We start from the raw sequence: 15,496 nt of genomic DNA, 5'->3' as shown, positions 1-15,496 counted from the left end.
TCTGTCCTAGAAGTATCTCCCAGTGCCTAAAACACACAACAGCCACTGTGTGCAATGAGGCTGAGAAACTAAACATTATTCCGCATGAAATATAGAGGTTTAAAAAAAAAAAAGACGAATGCACCTTGTCAAGTAGTCCTGTAAAGAAAAGATTAAATGATGACATTCGTTCTATCTAGGGGTCTGCAGCAGCCAGAAAACAAATCTACTAAAGATTTCATTAAATTTCCGAAGTTCAAAAATGTACATGAAACAGTATAGGACTTTTCCCATAAAAGTGGCATGGAACCATATAATTAACATGAAGGTTGGTTCTGATGTATGAGCTGACAACACTCATAGATGAATCTCTTGCTCTCTCTGGGTCCCTGTCTCATCATTTGTAAAAAGAGGATGTATTCTAGACTCCTACAAAAATCGCCTCCAGCTCGAAATGTCTCTGTTTATATTCATGTGTGGATCAGAGAGATGGGGGGGGGGGAGGTTGAACAGACTCAACAACAGGATGCTTTTCATGGTCATGGAGTCTGAGCATTAAGTACCATTGTGTCAAGGAACCCCAGTTCCTCCTCCTTCTTGGCCGCATTTATTCTCATGTGCTCAGGTATCTTGTAGTCTGGGGCTGTCTTCAGATTGAAATCCCCCATGAATGTTTGGGCTTCTTTGATCGCCTGAACATCTTTGGGATCTTCGTAGTCATCATCAGGCTTGCTCTTGTAACTGTCAGAGAAGTAGCATAGATGTGAATGTAACAAGGGACTCTACATGTGCACTTGCCCCTCCTCCCAGAACTCCATGGAAACAACTTTTGGGAGGCACAGAAAGCAATGCTGAATCATCAGAGAAGCTGAGGATAGGACGGATGGACAGCTATTAGGAAGCCAGTTAGAGTGGCACAGCTTGGGAATACAGGACAAAAAGATGGAATTATATTAACCAATGAATAAGACCAGAAAAAGCTGTGGCCTAGAATGCCTCAGGAGGAGGCTACAAAAGTTTTTCCTTGGTAGAGCCTCAGGGGAACAGGTATAGAGAGTGAAATGGAACACCAGATGTATTTCTGGTAACCTTCAGTGATGGGCTGCAAATGGATGTGTCTCAGCTTTCCCATCTCCACACAGACAAATTGGTGGCAACTTTCATACCAAGACAAAACCCGGGAATTGCTCCTGGCTTAGAGTGCTCTAAGGTATCTTTGAGTATAGCTTACAAGGCCTTTAACTGGGAATTTCCAACAGTCCACCAGAATGAACATGACATCTGCCAGTCAGAAGGTGTGTGTGCTTCTGGCCGGCAGTCAGCACTTTCTTTCCTTTAAGAGAAAAGCCCTCTGGGGACACACGGTGTGAACTAGCAGAGGAAGCCTGTGCAATTGGGCACTCCTTGATAACTATTCTCACATGTTGATCTGCACCCAAAGGAAGGACTGTTGTTTTTAAAGGGCAGAATGGCCACAGGGGGTGAAGAGGAAGAGGAGGGGCAGAGAACAGGAAAAAATGGAGCCCATACCATAACTGTCGTCATGATGTAAGCAACTAGAAAACTGAACCGAAAATATATGAAACAGCTACACTCAGACACGTAAGCATCATCACTATACACAGAACACAAGTACTAGGAAACCAACTGCTCAGAGAATTAAAGTGATATCGTTCCGGCTCCCGGTTTCCTGCATGGCAGAGATTACTAGATTACAGAGTAAGTAGGATCAGAATCTTTCTGACTGAAAAACAAGCCAGCGAGCTCACTAGTTGAGGAGACAGAGAAACCAAAGTAGCTAGGCCTTTCGCAGAAAGCATGTGGAGCTAGATGAGATAACACGATTAGAAATCTGTGGGGCTGTCTTCAATGTTGTGGATGAGTACTAATCAAAACACTTGTCATGCAAAGTAGGATGGAGCTTGGCCAAGAACTGATCACTGGAAGCATACAATTACCAGAGAGCTGCTGATGAACAACAACACTGCTCACGGTTTATGCACATCTAGGAAAGACTGCTCCCCAGCTGAATGCCTTCATTGACTACAGGTCATATGAAGCGCAACCCTGCCCTAGGCGATCTGAACAACATTTTCAACCATCTTGCCCCAGTTTACCCTCACAGAGGACTGTACCCGGCAGTGCAAGAAAGCACACTATTTAACAAGCACACAGTGACAGTGAACTTCCAGGCAGAAGGTAGCACCATAGCCTAGGGTTCAACAGACCTAACGTGATTGCGTTCTATAATGATGAGAAATGAAATAAGAAATCTAACCAAGAAAATCTAATTTTAAAAATCTCATACACTTGAAAACCAAACAGCAAACATTTAAATGAAACAGATGTAAGGGAAAAAAAAAATCCCAAGGACTCATCAGAACGTTTTGTAATAAATGACAATAGGCAGATATGAAACACGATGAAGCTCATGTTTAGAAGAAAAATTATACTTTACAGGTTTATGTTAGAAAAGAAGAAAATTATGGAATCAAAGCTAATGTGCTTTACATTGTAAGAAGAAAGAAACACCCAATTAATGCTTAAACAAGACAAGAAAGGACATCATTTTAAAAATCAGAAATACAGGAAGTAGACAATTATTTTTATACTTTTGAGCAAAAGTTAGGTTTTTAAAAATGTTAATAAGATCGGTAAATGATAAGCTAGAATGGCCAAGAAAAATAAGATATTAATTAGCAACTCCCCCGAACTAAATGCAAGTGACTGAAACAAAACCAAAAAAGCCAGCTCACAGTGACAATCTAAGAAAAAAAAAAAAAATCCACCAATTCCTTAAAGACACAAATTTCAAAAACTGACCCAAAGAGGAAAAGTTAAATCTGAAAAGTTCTATCACAATAAATGATTTGAATTTGTATTTGAAGTCGTCTTTCAGGAGTGCTACAAGATCAGGTGGATTTACTCATGACTTCTATCAAATGTACAGGAAAGATGAAATGGCAAGTCTACGTAAGAACCTCTGGGAAGTAGAGCAGGAGTAAGTATCTCTCAATCTCTTTCATAAAATTCACAGTGCATTGATAGCAACCCAGAAAAGACAGAACCCAGGGGAAAATCCACAGGTCATAACTTTTGGCAATGGAGACATAAAAGTTCCCAAAATATTATTAGCAAATTTACTAGTATCAGAGGCTTTAGCTAAGAATTCTGCTTTAACATTCAGAATCAATCAATTCAATCCAAATATGACCAAACAAAAGAGAAAAGGATATTATCATCTCAATATATGTATTAAAATCATTTTGACTGCTAGTAGAATTATTATGGTATTTTAATTTCCACACAAGTACACTTTTTCTACTTAAAACAGAACAAACACAAAAACATTTTATTGGGCTACAGGCTCAGTGGATACAGGTACTTGTCATTGTGACAGACAGCCTGAATTCAGTCTCCAGGCCCGCATTGCCATTCGGAGATAAAACCCTGCAATTGCCCTGTGATCTCCACATGTGCATTGTGTCACATCCCTCATACAGGAAACAAGTAAGTGTTAAAAAAAAATGACACTTTATAAAAGTCAGTATTCATTCTTGATTTTTAAAGCTAAGAACAAGCCAAGCTGGATGGCTCCAGCCTGTAATCCTAACCCCAAGATAAGGGAATGGTGTGAATAAGACCAGCCTGGATCATATAGTGAAACACTATAAGAATAAATGAATGAATACAAAAGCTAGAGATAAAAGAGAATTTATTCTACTTAATAAAAAAATGAATTTAAAATTAGAAAAGAATGGAGTGACTCCCTAACACTAGAGATAAAAAGAATGTCTGGTCTCATTGTTTTCAGCAAACATAATATAGCATGTCCCAGACAATAAAATAAAGAAAAATAAGAAATAAAAGGCAAAAGGATTAGTAAGGGAGAATCAATCCTTAATGCAGCGAGGTCAACAAGATGACAAAGTAGAATAAAAAAGGAATAGAAGAAGAGAACAAAAAAGAAAAAAGCTCTTGGCTCGGGAACACAGTGCAAGTACATTGATACAGCAACCGTTCAGTTTCTCTCTGTGTGAAACCTTTCAGATAGTCCAAGGCTCCTGCAGGACAGGCAGGTGAGAAGCTGGTGTCACTGAAGAGAAGACAGTCACTGAAGAGCATTCCCCAGAATCAGCCTCCAGCCCATTGCTGAGATCCCCACTTTCAGCTCTTTCTAGGATAGAGAATGCTTTGCCAAAGGGAATCGAAGAGGATTGCTCTCTCTGAGTCCTGAGGGATTGGTGGGGCTAAACTGCACAGCCTGAGCCTCCAGAGAAGAGTGAAGACGGCAAACACATACTCAAAAGGTGAAACAAATTCCAGCATGCCTACACACACTCGCGCGCGCGCACACACACACACACACACACACACATGCACGCACCCCTAAATAAATAAAACTTGAAAGTAGATTTTCATACACAGTTGAACCTAACTTGTTTATGATATTAAAATAGGTTGAATTAGTCAGTTTGGTTCTAGGAAGATACACAAATGCCCAGTGGGCATCTTTAAAAAAGAAAAGAAGCCACCAAGTGGCTTTAATCCCGGCACTCAGGAAACAGAGGTAAGTGGATCTCTGTGAGTTTGAGGCCACACTGGTCTACACAGTGAGTTTCGAGACAACGAGGGCTAGGTCAAGAGACTGTCTCAAAAAACAATAACAAAACAAAGCAAAACACGAAACGTTCAGTATCACTAGCTACCGGGAAATGTCATTTCACACTCTTCAGGGTAACTGCCATCAAACCCCAAAGGGCAGGAAGCATTGAAGACATATGGAGGAGTGAAACTTCGTGTGCATTGCTAGCTGAATAAAAGAATGGCAGCTATTGTAGGACACAGATGAGAAGTCCCTCAAGAAATGAAAACTACAACTACCACAGGACCCGCCTACCACAGGACCCGCCTACCATAGGACCCGCCTACCATAGGACCCGCCTACCACAGGGCCCGCCTACCATAGGACCCGCCTACCACAGGACCCGCCTACCATAGGACCTGCCAATCTTACACTGAGGCATTTATTCAAACAACTGACATCATGTTATCAACGATATTGTGACAGAAAAGAGTTTCTTACTCCTTAAAAAGCATTCTGACTATATTAGCAGACAGAACTTTTGAAGGAGAAACTAAAGATTCTAGAAATGTCAAGAAGAAGCACAACCGCTTTCGAGTGTTGCTGACTCTGCCCCTTCACAATTCCATCCTGTCTGGATTTTTTTTTTTTTTTTTTAATTCTTCATGTGTAACAATCATGTCAGACAAATACAACACTTACAAAGTTATTTTGGGGTCACATATTAAGGGGGTAAGAATATAGGTCACATGTGACTCACAGCTCCTCCCATTCCCTTTTGCGCTGCAGAATCTTAAGTTGAGCCCGCTCAGCTTGCTGGACGAGTTTCTTTGTTTTCTCGATTTGGTTTTCTACCATAATTTCACTTAAAGTTCGAGGCCGAACTTTCTTCTCTTTTTCCAATACTGATTCTTCTTGTAGGATAACACTTCCACCTGTACAAAGAATTACCTTTCAATGCTTCTAAGACAGAAAAATAACTCTCAAATACTATTTTCAACCTACACACACACACACACACACACACACACACAAGATCAAGATAAAATATGGAAGTAACTACCATGACTTCAACCCCCAAACCACAGATGTACCGTGACCTTTGATCCAGGGTCACATCCTGATAAACCCGCTGTAAATTGAAAGTGGCTGATTTCAAAATGTATTTATGATAGATATCTAGCCCATAGAATATCACCTCTGCGCATACCATTCCGAGCATACCGTGCTCAGAATATCTACATTAGCCTACCCAACACTCAAAACCTACTTTATAATAAGATGTTGAATATCTCGTGCAATTTTTAAAATATTGCACTTTCCGTGGAAAACAGAACGGCAGGGTGAGTACACTTACACACCCTTACAGAGTTCCAAAAATGTACGTTGGACAAACACTAAGTTGTCTTGCTATTTCTAGAGTTCGAAATCAGAAGAGAAATCTAAGGCAGAATTATTGCTGCTAATCATTTTCTATTTAAAAAGCTGACAAAGTAACAGTCCGGCTCCCACACCTGAGGAGCCTCAGGGACCATCACAGAACAACAACAGACAGCCAGAGGATCAGGGAGTTTGCTGTGAGGCTGTTTCTCCTAAGAATGTCAGGGGCTATAACCATAAAGTCTCACCAACGTGACTACCTGCGCATAGGCTGAACAAGGACAGCGACAACAGACATGCCAAAGTGGATGGGGAAAGGCCACAAGTCCCCAGTTTTATATAAAGAACCACAGGCGACTAAGAACTGATGAGAGTAGGAGGAACAGTCTTCCCCAGGGAAGAGCGCAGCAATTGGCTATCCAATACCAAGTGGTCAGCCCTGCAGCCATACGTATAAGCAATGTTAGACAGATTGAGAAGCTTGTACTTATGGATGTCTGCACATATATGTATATCTATGCACACAGATACATGTATGTGTGTGGAACAATGAGAAAAAGAGGTCATGAATTTGAATGGGAACAAGGAAGGGTAGGTGGGAGGGTTTTAAGAGAGGAAAGGGGAGGGGCAGATGACGTGGTTATATGGGCCCAAAAAGTGAACGGAATTTTAAAATGCAAACAACGGCAATGAAATAGCCTCTGATCTTAATTTTTACAAAGGATAAATGTTATGCCATGGTGTCAACTGAGTAAGCTTTATGGTCAAATATGAAGAAAGCTGGCAAAATAGAACTTAATATCAGCTCCTTGTGGAATGGCTTAAATAATGTTGGGGCGTTGGCAAACCGAGGCAGCTGGAGTGTGTTTGCAATGCTGCCTTAGGACAGGATTGAGTGAGCTGTAATTTGACATAGGGTTTAAACTGACACTTCACAAACTATGTGAAATTGGCTGTGGCCACTTAAAAAACAACAACAACAGCCAAAAAACCCTTTTTTGGAGGACGTGATCACTGTAGGATTCTCGTGCACTGGTGGATGGCTCCACATCCAAATATATATGGGCAGCACTAATGGGACTTAGTCCCACCTACCCCTCCTTGTTCCCATTCAAATTCATGACCTCTTTTTCTCATTATTATACACACACACATATATATGATCATATTTTATTATATTCTTTTATCAAATTCTCAAGAACAAAAGAAAACATGTAAAAATTAGGCAGAAGCACCTCACATGAAAACTACAGTTTTAAAATAATTGGTTGCCGGGCGGTGGTGGCGCACACCTTTAATCTCAGCACTTGGGAGGCAGAGGCAGGTGGATTTCTGAGTTCAAGGCCAGCCTGGTCTACAGAGTGAGTTCCAGGACAGCCAGGACTACACAGAGAAACCCTGTCTCAAAAAACCAAATAATAATAAATAATAATAATAATAATAATAATAATAAATAAAAAGTAAAATAAAATAATTGGTTTTTACCAGTGAACACGTGTCTATTTAGGAGTGACTCCTCGAGTTCAGTGTATACAAAGATACACATTTAGACATACATTAAAATGAATAATAAACCAGGTGCGATGCACACATCTATAATCCTTGGAAGGGAGAGGAAGAAGGATCAGATGTTGAAGGCCAGCCTCCGCTCCTAGTGAGTTTGGGGCTAGCCAGAGCTACAAAAGACCCTGTCTCAAAAAAAAGTAGAGATCAAAACATAACACGGTACAAATACACAACTAAATTTTATTCGGTTATAAAGAAGAATGAAATTATTTGGTTTGCAAAAAAAAAGAAAAGAAAAAACCGATGCAAATAGAGGTGTTCTGTGAATTAAGTCAGTCTCGGACAGACACACATTGCATTTTCCTCCCCAGAACCTGTCTTCCTTTGGCACTCTCTTGCTAGCCTTCTGCAAAAAACAGGCTGCCAGGCTGGGGGTAGGGACTGGGGGAGGAGGTTAAGGACTATTTTCACACCTGCATTCTGTTTGTATGGTTCTGGAAAACAGTTTGAAATACAGTGTTTTAGCTTTGCGTTGTTTGCAGTGGGAAACAGGAACATGGAAAAGAACAGAGCACGGGGGATAGACTACACCAGAGGCTACTTGGATGGGAGGGTAAGAAAGCTGTACTATCCTGTGTTCTCATCCGTGGTCTGGGTTTGCTTTAGCAGCACACATTCAATAAGAAAATGGGTACTGTGCGTTTGGTGGGGCACGCCTGCATCTAGTCTTAGCCATACCACATAACTCTGACTTGCAAGATAACCTCTTCCAAGGGAGAAGATCATGGAAGGGGGAAGATAAATTGAGCTCCAGACACCAAGGCAGGGTCAAAAGTCCTTTTCTATGAAAAGCCAAGTCTGTCGGGAAATCTTACTGATAAGGACTTAAAGCCTCCTGTTGTCTGGACACCCACCTGTATCTCTTTGGCTCTCCTTCCTGCCCGGCCCTTCCTTTTCAAACCTCTCCATTTTGCTAGGTCTTCTCTCAGACTGACTTGGACGCTTTAACTTGGAATACTTAGAGGGCTTCACCAGCCGATAGGAGGCTACTTGGTGGTCACTCTGGATGGCGTAAACCACAATGGTGTCACTTTCCAATGGTTCTCGAAATCTGAAAAAAAAAAAATTAGAATAGGTATTTGCTATAGTTAATCTTTTGATCATTTGCTCATTTTGCAAGGATCACGTATTATGCCAATATGCTTATGCACTGCTCAAAATTTAACCTATGCCATCGGAGTACTATAAAAGTCGGGCTGGACTTGATTGAAAAGTAATTAAAAATTAATTCTAGTGAAACTAGTAAACATTCCATTATTAATCAACGTACCATCAAATTTTGCTAATATGTGCTAAGTGACAATTTATAGTTAGGCTCCAGTTTGATGGAAAACAAATCATAACAAACGATGAGTGTGTGTAATCTATTGCCCTAAGACAGTAAGTTATATGCATTGTGTAAGAATTAATTGAATAGGAATATATAAATTATATAAAATATAGCTATCTGTGTATAAATATGGAATTCCTAAGCTAAAAAGATGGAAAAATTAACATTTATTTACTTCATTGTGATATTTAAAACACATTTTCACCGGGCAGTGGTGGCACGTGCCTTTAATCCCAGCACTTGGGAGGCAGAGACAGGTGGGTTTCTGAGTTCGATGCCAGCCTGGTCTACAGAGTGAGTTCCAGGACAGCCAGGGCTATACAGAGAAACTTTGTCTCAAAAAAACAAACAAAAACAAAAAAAAACATTTTCTTAAACTCTATGGTGTGTGTGAAGGTGTGTGTGTGTTTGTCTGTGTGCATGTGTTTATAAACATGTGCTAATGAGATTTGTTTGTATGTGGTCACTATGAAGTGAGCAGACTTTGGGAGGCTGAATAAGGGTAATTCTCAAATGCTTCTCTGTAGGACTGGATTTTGAGGCTGGAGAGATGACTCCATGGCTAAGAACACTTGCAGAGAACTGGGACTAAGTTCTTAGAATAACTCTCATAACTACCAACTTTCTGGGCTCCAGTGCCCTCTTCTTCTGGTCTCTATGGACACACACACATGCACACACACATACACACACACACACTTATAAGAAGAAAAACACCTGCATGATCGTTATAAACAATCTTAGACATATGTGAGAGAAGCTAGATGCAAAAAAACCATTATTCAGCACTGCATTTATATGGCATTTATAGACAAAAATAATCTATAGCAATAATGACTCCATATCAGAGTAAAGGTATTACCTGGAAGGAGCCATGAGGGACCTGGCGTGATATAAATGTTCTCGATCTTAATGGGAATCATACATACATGAACTGATGAGTGTTAATGAAAGTATTGATTGGACTGTTCTATGAAGATGTGTATACTTCACTGTCTATAAATCAAATCTCCATGAAAAAAAAACAAAAAGGCATTTCTCCTGGGAAGACAGAGTGGCATGTGAAGGTGATTAGGCAGGAGTATGCTGTCTTTTACTATGTGCCTTCTAACCATGTTTGATTTGGGGTTCTTAAAACATGGAAGCCTTCATAGACATGTTTTAATTTGTCATAAAACAAATAGTTTGTCAAAATTGAAACCAAATAGGCATTGTAAATTTAAAAAATATAATGGTCACCCAAAATCCTAACATATAACTAGAAGGGATGAGGCAACAGCGCAGGAAGACACCATGGACAGGAGAGTTGCTTGAGGTGTCAACTCGCTCCCTGGGTACTTCACAAGATGGCTCATCTGGCCACCTCGTGGACATCACAACACACAACCCTATTCAAAAGTGTGCTTTCAGACATCCGCATGTGCAGGACAGACGCACCTGTCCTGGAGCTTCTTCAGGCCGAGTTCATACTTCTGTTTTTCCCAAGCTAGTTCCTTTTCCACTTGTTCCATTTTAAAGCTTGTCTTCTTATGGATCTCAGCATGAATCTTGGCATCAATATTGAAATCCTGCAAGAAAGTAGGTTTCTTTAACAAAAAGGTTCTTATTTTGTTTTTAAATTACACTCTGTGTGTGTGTGTGTGTGTGTGTGTGTGTGTGTGCAGGTGTAAGCCAGGTGTCATTCCACAAAAGCCAGCCACTTTTTTTCTTGAGACAGTCTCTCACTGGGACCTGGAGCTTGCTGGTTAGGCCAGGCTGGCTGGCTTACAAGCCACAGGGATATATTTTTCTCTGCTTCCCCAATGCTATCATTATAAGCATGCTCCACCATGCCTGCTTCTTATGAGACTTCTGGGGCTTGAATTAAAATTCTCATAATGACTAAGCCATCTCCTTAGGCCCTCTATTAGACTCTTAACAACAGTTCTGTTTAGGAAATAGTTGAAATGAAATAAAGGGGCTGGAGAGATGGCTCCATGGTTAAGAGTATTTGCTGCTTTTTTTTTTTTTTTTTTTTTTTTTAGAGAACCTGAATTTGGTTCCCTGCATTCACATCTTGAATTAAAATCATCTGTAACCCCAGTTCCAGGGAACTGAAACCCTCTTCTGGCCTCCATGAACACTAGACATGCACATGTCACACATATATACATGCAGGCAAACACTCATGTACATAAAATAAAACTTTTGAAGAATGAAAGAAAAAAAAGACATAGCCCAACTATTAGCAGGTATATTTGGTTTTACAGTAAAATAACAAAAGAAATGAATATAAAATTGGCATAAATATTTTTGTGATTTTCCTCATAACTACAGCTATACTGTCATCTTTTTGAAGCTTTACGATTCAGCCCCTGGCATAATTTTTCCAGAAATATGACGGCTTAGTTAAAAATGAAACAACAGAGAGTCAAACTATTTGTGTACTCTCCCAACGGATAAGCCAGATTTCAATTCTTGTTTTTATTTTTTTACTGAACACAGGAAAAGCACATCATAGCTGTAGCCGAGTCCAGGGGTCAACTTTGTATTGTGTAGGCTTCATTGACTTCCAACCCAACTGTGTCAAGTTTTGTAGCCCTTGAGGTGATACAGATACATTGTAGGTAAAAGAAGCTTTGACGGTGATGTTCTAGTTTGCTTTCCTGTTGCTTTGACAAACGCCACAACCAAAAGCAACTTGGGGGAGGAACTGGGTTATTTAGCGTACACTCTCGGGTTATGGGTCATTAAGGACAGTTGACAGGGCAGACACTGAAGCGGGAAGCACTGGGGATGTTGTTTACTGCTGGCCTCTCCCTCATACTCATCCAGTTTTCTTTTATCTCCTAAGACCATCTGCTTAGGGATGGTGGTGTCTGCCCACAGTGGGCTTGCCCACAGTGGCCTAGGGTGTCTTTCTTCATTGGACATCAAGACAATACCCCCGACAGATGTGGCACGGGACAGTCTGGGTCTGAAATCCCTCAGCTGAAACTCCATTGGATGGCTCTAGGCTGTGAAAAGTTGACAATGGAAGCTAACCACGATTTTCCCATATCATGGTTGGCAAATAGTAGTCCCAATCCAGAAATAATATGTTAAAATAAAAGTCCTTCATTTAGACTCACCGTCCGTTGGAACTGCATATGCGCTGGTAACTCTTTATTCAGAGCTAACAGCTTCCAAAACTCATTCCTCAGAATTTTGATTTGTTCTCTCTTATGAGCTTTTATTTGCTCTACTTTCTTCATTAACTTGTCGTGCTCTCTTTTTTTCCTGGCGTTCTCAATACTGAAAGCAGACACGTAAAACAGCCGTCATTCCAGGTACAGAAATGGCATGAGAGAAAATGAGCGCTCAATAACTTCCAAATTCGCTTGGCTTGCTCATCGTCTGCAAAGAGTTGGTTTGTTGGGTAAGATTCTGGGGCCGGATCAATAGCTATGGTGGTTTTTCATACCTGTAGGCTTTGGGATCTTCAATGTCTTCTGGAGCAGCCTCTGATTCAATCCCAAACTGTCAAAAAAAAAAAGGAAAACCAACTGTTTTCAGCAACTGTGGTCAGTTTACCTACACAAAACCTGCACAAGACCAAGACAGTCAAAATTTCCTCATGGGTGGAGGAGGGAATCCTGAGGCCTCACCCTCCACAGAGGAGCTACTGGCAATTTCTGGCTGCTGAGGGAGGGAGAGTGACTCTCCTCTGTGGACTTGGTGGGTGGCATGTTGCCTCTCTCCCAGTGGATGTCCCTACATCTGTGCACATACGGGCAGCACTAACTGGACTTAAGGTTCTATTAATAACAATACTAAGAAAAGGATATGAAGTTGGAAGAAAAATTGGGTAGGGAACAATGAGGGCATTTCAGGGAGGTAGTGGTGAGTTGGTATAATCAAAACACATTATATAACTATATACAGTTAAGAGAGAACAGACTTAAAATTTTTAAAGAGAAACCATGATGTATTCTAGCTGTGTGAGTAAACCGGAAGTAAAGTGGCCTTCTTGGGAAGTAAAGCATGATTGCAAATCATATCACATTACTGACTGGATTAAAGTGGTTTATGCTTGCTACCTGCTTTCTAGAAGCAAAGAGAAATCTTTAGGAGGTAATAGTAACACACCAAGAACCAGGGTAACTCTCAAGTTTTCACATAAAATGTCTAAGGCTCAATAAAAAATAACTAGGCACGCTAGGAGGACAAGATTTGATAGAAAAAATCAGGAGACAGATCAATAAGACAAGCCTTATCAATAAAAAAGTTCTTAAGATGTATGTCAGAACAACTCCGATTAACATGTTAAAGGAAGTTGGAAGCCCCGTAGAAACTTTAGAAGTTTATTGGAGTAGATTAACAAGGAAATAATGGAAAAAAATATATCTGAAAAATCTTGCTCATTTTGAAGAAGAAAAGGAAACTTTGTCTAAGAGGGGGATTGATAAAGAAATCCTGATGGAGTCTTTTTAAAGGTGAAGAGCTGTGTAACCTAAATAAAAATAGGGTCCAATGCCATTAATATTTGATACAGAGGCTCTAGGAAGTCAAATTTATGGTATCATAGGAAGACTAGATTGTAAGTTATAGGTTACAGATATTATGAATTACAATAAGACTACATAACGAGGTTAATATATATAACTCAATATTGGAAGTCTTTAACAGTACTTCATCACTTTACTTTAAAACAAAGTCGGCCATTATTATTATTAGTCACTCGGCTAACTGCTTACATACCCTGGGAGAGGGCACTTTGGCTTTGGCTTCTTTGTAGACAATAAATTCAGAAAAAATGTCGAAAGCAAAGATGTTACCATCTTCCCCAGCAGTCAACAAGTACTGGTCATCAAAACTGGAAGCCATACTTGTAACAGATCCATAATTATTGTCATGCACATTGAAATGCCAGTAGTCCTTTAAACTGAACAGGAAGGGGTCGTTCTCACTTAGGACATACACTCGAATCGCTCCATTTCTCATTCCACAGAACATCATAGTATGGTTATTACTATGAGACATAAAGAGTAAAATATTATTCTCATAATCTGTGAAATAATGTTTAATTTTTTTTCCTTTTTATGTAGTGGGTGAAGGAATCCCAGAATGAGTGAGATTCTGAGTGAGCGTGTATTTTGACATGAGTATGGTTTTTTGAAGACTACAAGGCCAATTGACCCATGGGAAGTTGGCAAAGTTCTTATCTACGCTGGCCAGGCTCGAGATGAGCACTTTCAAGGGACTGATCAATGGATGCAAAAACTGGAACTCTGCCTTCCTCATTGAGGTAGTCACAGCCTGAGACTGATGGCCAGTAGAGATCTCTTACCAAGGCGAGCTTAGCCCTACCCACCTAGTAAACATGTTGAAAGTCTGCTGCGTAATGGTAGCATTAGAGAACCCCACCTGATCCCCTCTTCACTGTATGAGTCTCTGTGTATCTGTCCTTTCTGCACTCCCTCACCACCCCTGTCAGGGTTCTAAGACCCAAGCTGGGCAGGACATGGCATATTTATTTATTTAGCTGTTTTTGAGAATCAGAGGACATCTAGTAGGGGGTTGGTTTTCCTTTTTCAAAGTGTGTGTCTGTGGGACTGAACTCTGGTAATCAAGCTTAGCCACAGGTACCTTTACCCACTGAAACATCTCTCAGCCAAATAGTGTTTAATTGTAAATAACAGTGATGTTAAGAACTACAGTTCATATTACCAAGATGCATATGCTCAAGTCTTACACCCAATACTCTGGAGGGTGACTATATTGCAAGTTAAGGATTTGTAAAGAGGTAAGTAAGCTAAAAATGAGAGCAGAAGGAGAAATGCTAATCCGGTCTGGCTGGTACCCTTGTAAAAGAAGACAATTAAGCCATAGAGAGACATTAGGGATAGCTCGCACACAGAAACAGTCAAGAGAAGGCTCAACACTAAGGCCACACACAGAAAGACTACATGAGGAACCGCACTTGTCAACGCCACAAACTTGGAGCTCTGGTCTTCAGAGCATGAGAATATAAGTTCCTGCTGTTTAAGCCACACTTCATGGCATGTTTTTGTCACAATTGTAGCTTTAGTAAAATAACACAAAAGAGATAAGAGCTGCTTTGGAAGTCTGCGCTCCAGGCCTCAGAAAAAGGATTGGCATTTGTGCTCGGTTCTCACTTAGTAAATGGATATCGGCTCCGTTAATCATTTCTTCAGAGTCACTGTAAGCCTGGTCCTTGGTTAGCTTACCATGAAATCACATCTTTGTATGTAAATGAAGACAGATTTATATGATAAACAGAAACTGACATACAACAACCCCTGACACAAACCCTTCAGGGTTTAAATAAAATTTCAAGACTAGGCCTAACTTTAATTTTATTTGCTCACTTGAATGAATTGAAAGTGTTTCCTTTCACTTGACTAGATCTTTAAAAAGTAACAATCCCAATTATGACAGTTACTCTTGCCAGCTAGAAAGGCTCTAGTATCTCCAGGGAGACAGCCTTCAGGGAATGCCTGTAAGGGCTTATCTCGATTACTTTAGTGAATAAATACCCAGCTTAATTGTGGGTGGGGCCATTCCCAGAGCAGGGGATTCTGGTGTGTATAAAAGACAAAACACAGGCTGAACACTCATTTGTATTCATGGCTCTCCCCCTTCTGACTTCAGATGTAGTGTCATCCTGCTGCCTT

General features: G+C 40.4%; 1 protein-coding gene across 1 annotated transcript in view; it reads right to left on the bottom strand.

Annotated features, from left to right (window-relative positions):
• Cfap44 (cilia and flagella associated protein 44) overlaps positions 1 to 15,496 on the bottom strand; it is a 72,391-nt gene that overhangs the window by 22,850 nt on the left and 34,045 nt on the right. The window contains exons 19-25 of the mRNA XM_034515037.2: positions 13,560 to 13,830; positions 12,283 to 12,338; positions 11,951 to 12,113; positions 10,278 to 10,408; positions 8,365 to 8,561; positions 5,325 to 5,499; positions 543 to 720 (exon numbers count right to left, since the gene is read on the bottom strand). Coding sequence (XP_034370928.1) covers positions 543 to 720; positions 5,325 to 5,499; positions 8,365 to 8,561; positions 10,278 to 10,408; positions 11,951 to 12,113; positions 12,283 to 12,338; positions 13,560 to 13,830 — 1,171 coding nt within the window. The remainder of the gene's footprint in view (positions 1 to 542; positions 721 to 5,324; positions 5,500 to 8,364; positions 8,562 to 10,277; positions 10,409 to 11,950; positions 12,114 to 12,282; positions 12,339 to 13,559; positions 13,831 to 15,496) is intronic.

This window comes from Arvicanthis niloticus, chromosome 12 (genome assembly GCF_011762505.2).
Source record: "Arvicanthis niloticus isolate mArvNil1 chromosome 12, mArvNil1.pat.X, whole genome shotgun sequence".
Classification (NCBI taxonomy): domain Eukaryota; kingdom Metazoa; phylum Chordata; class Mammalia; order Rodentia; family Muridae; genus Arvicanthis; species Arvicanthis niloticus.
Note: the sequence above shows the minus strand (reverse complement) of the source record. Positions and strands in the feature narration are given on the sequence as shown.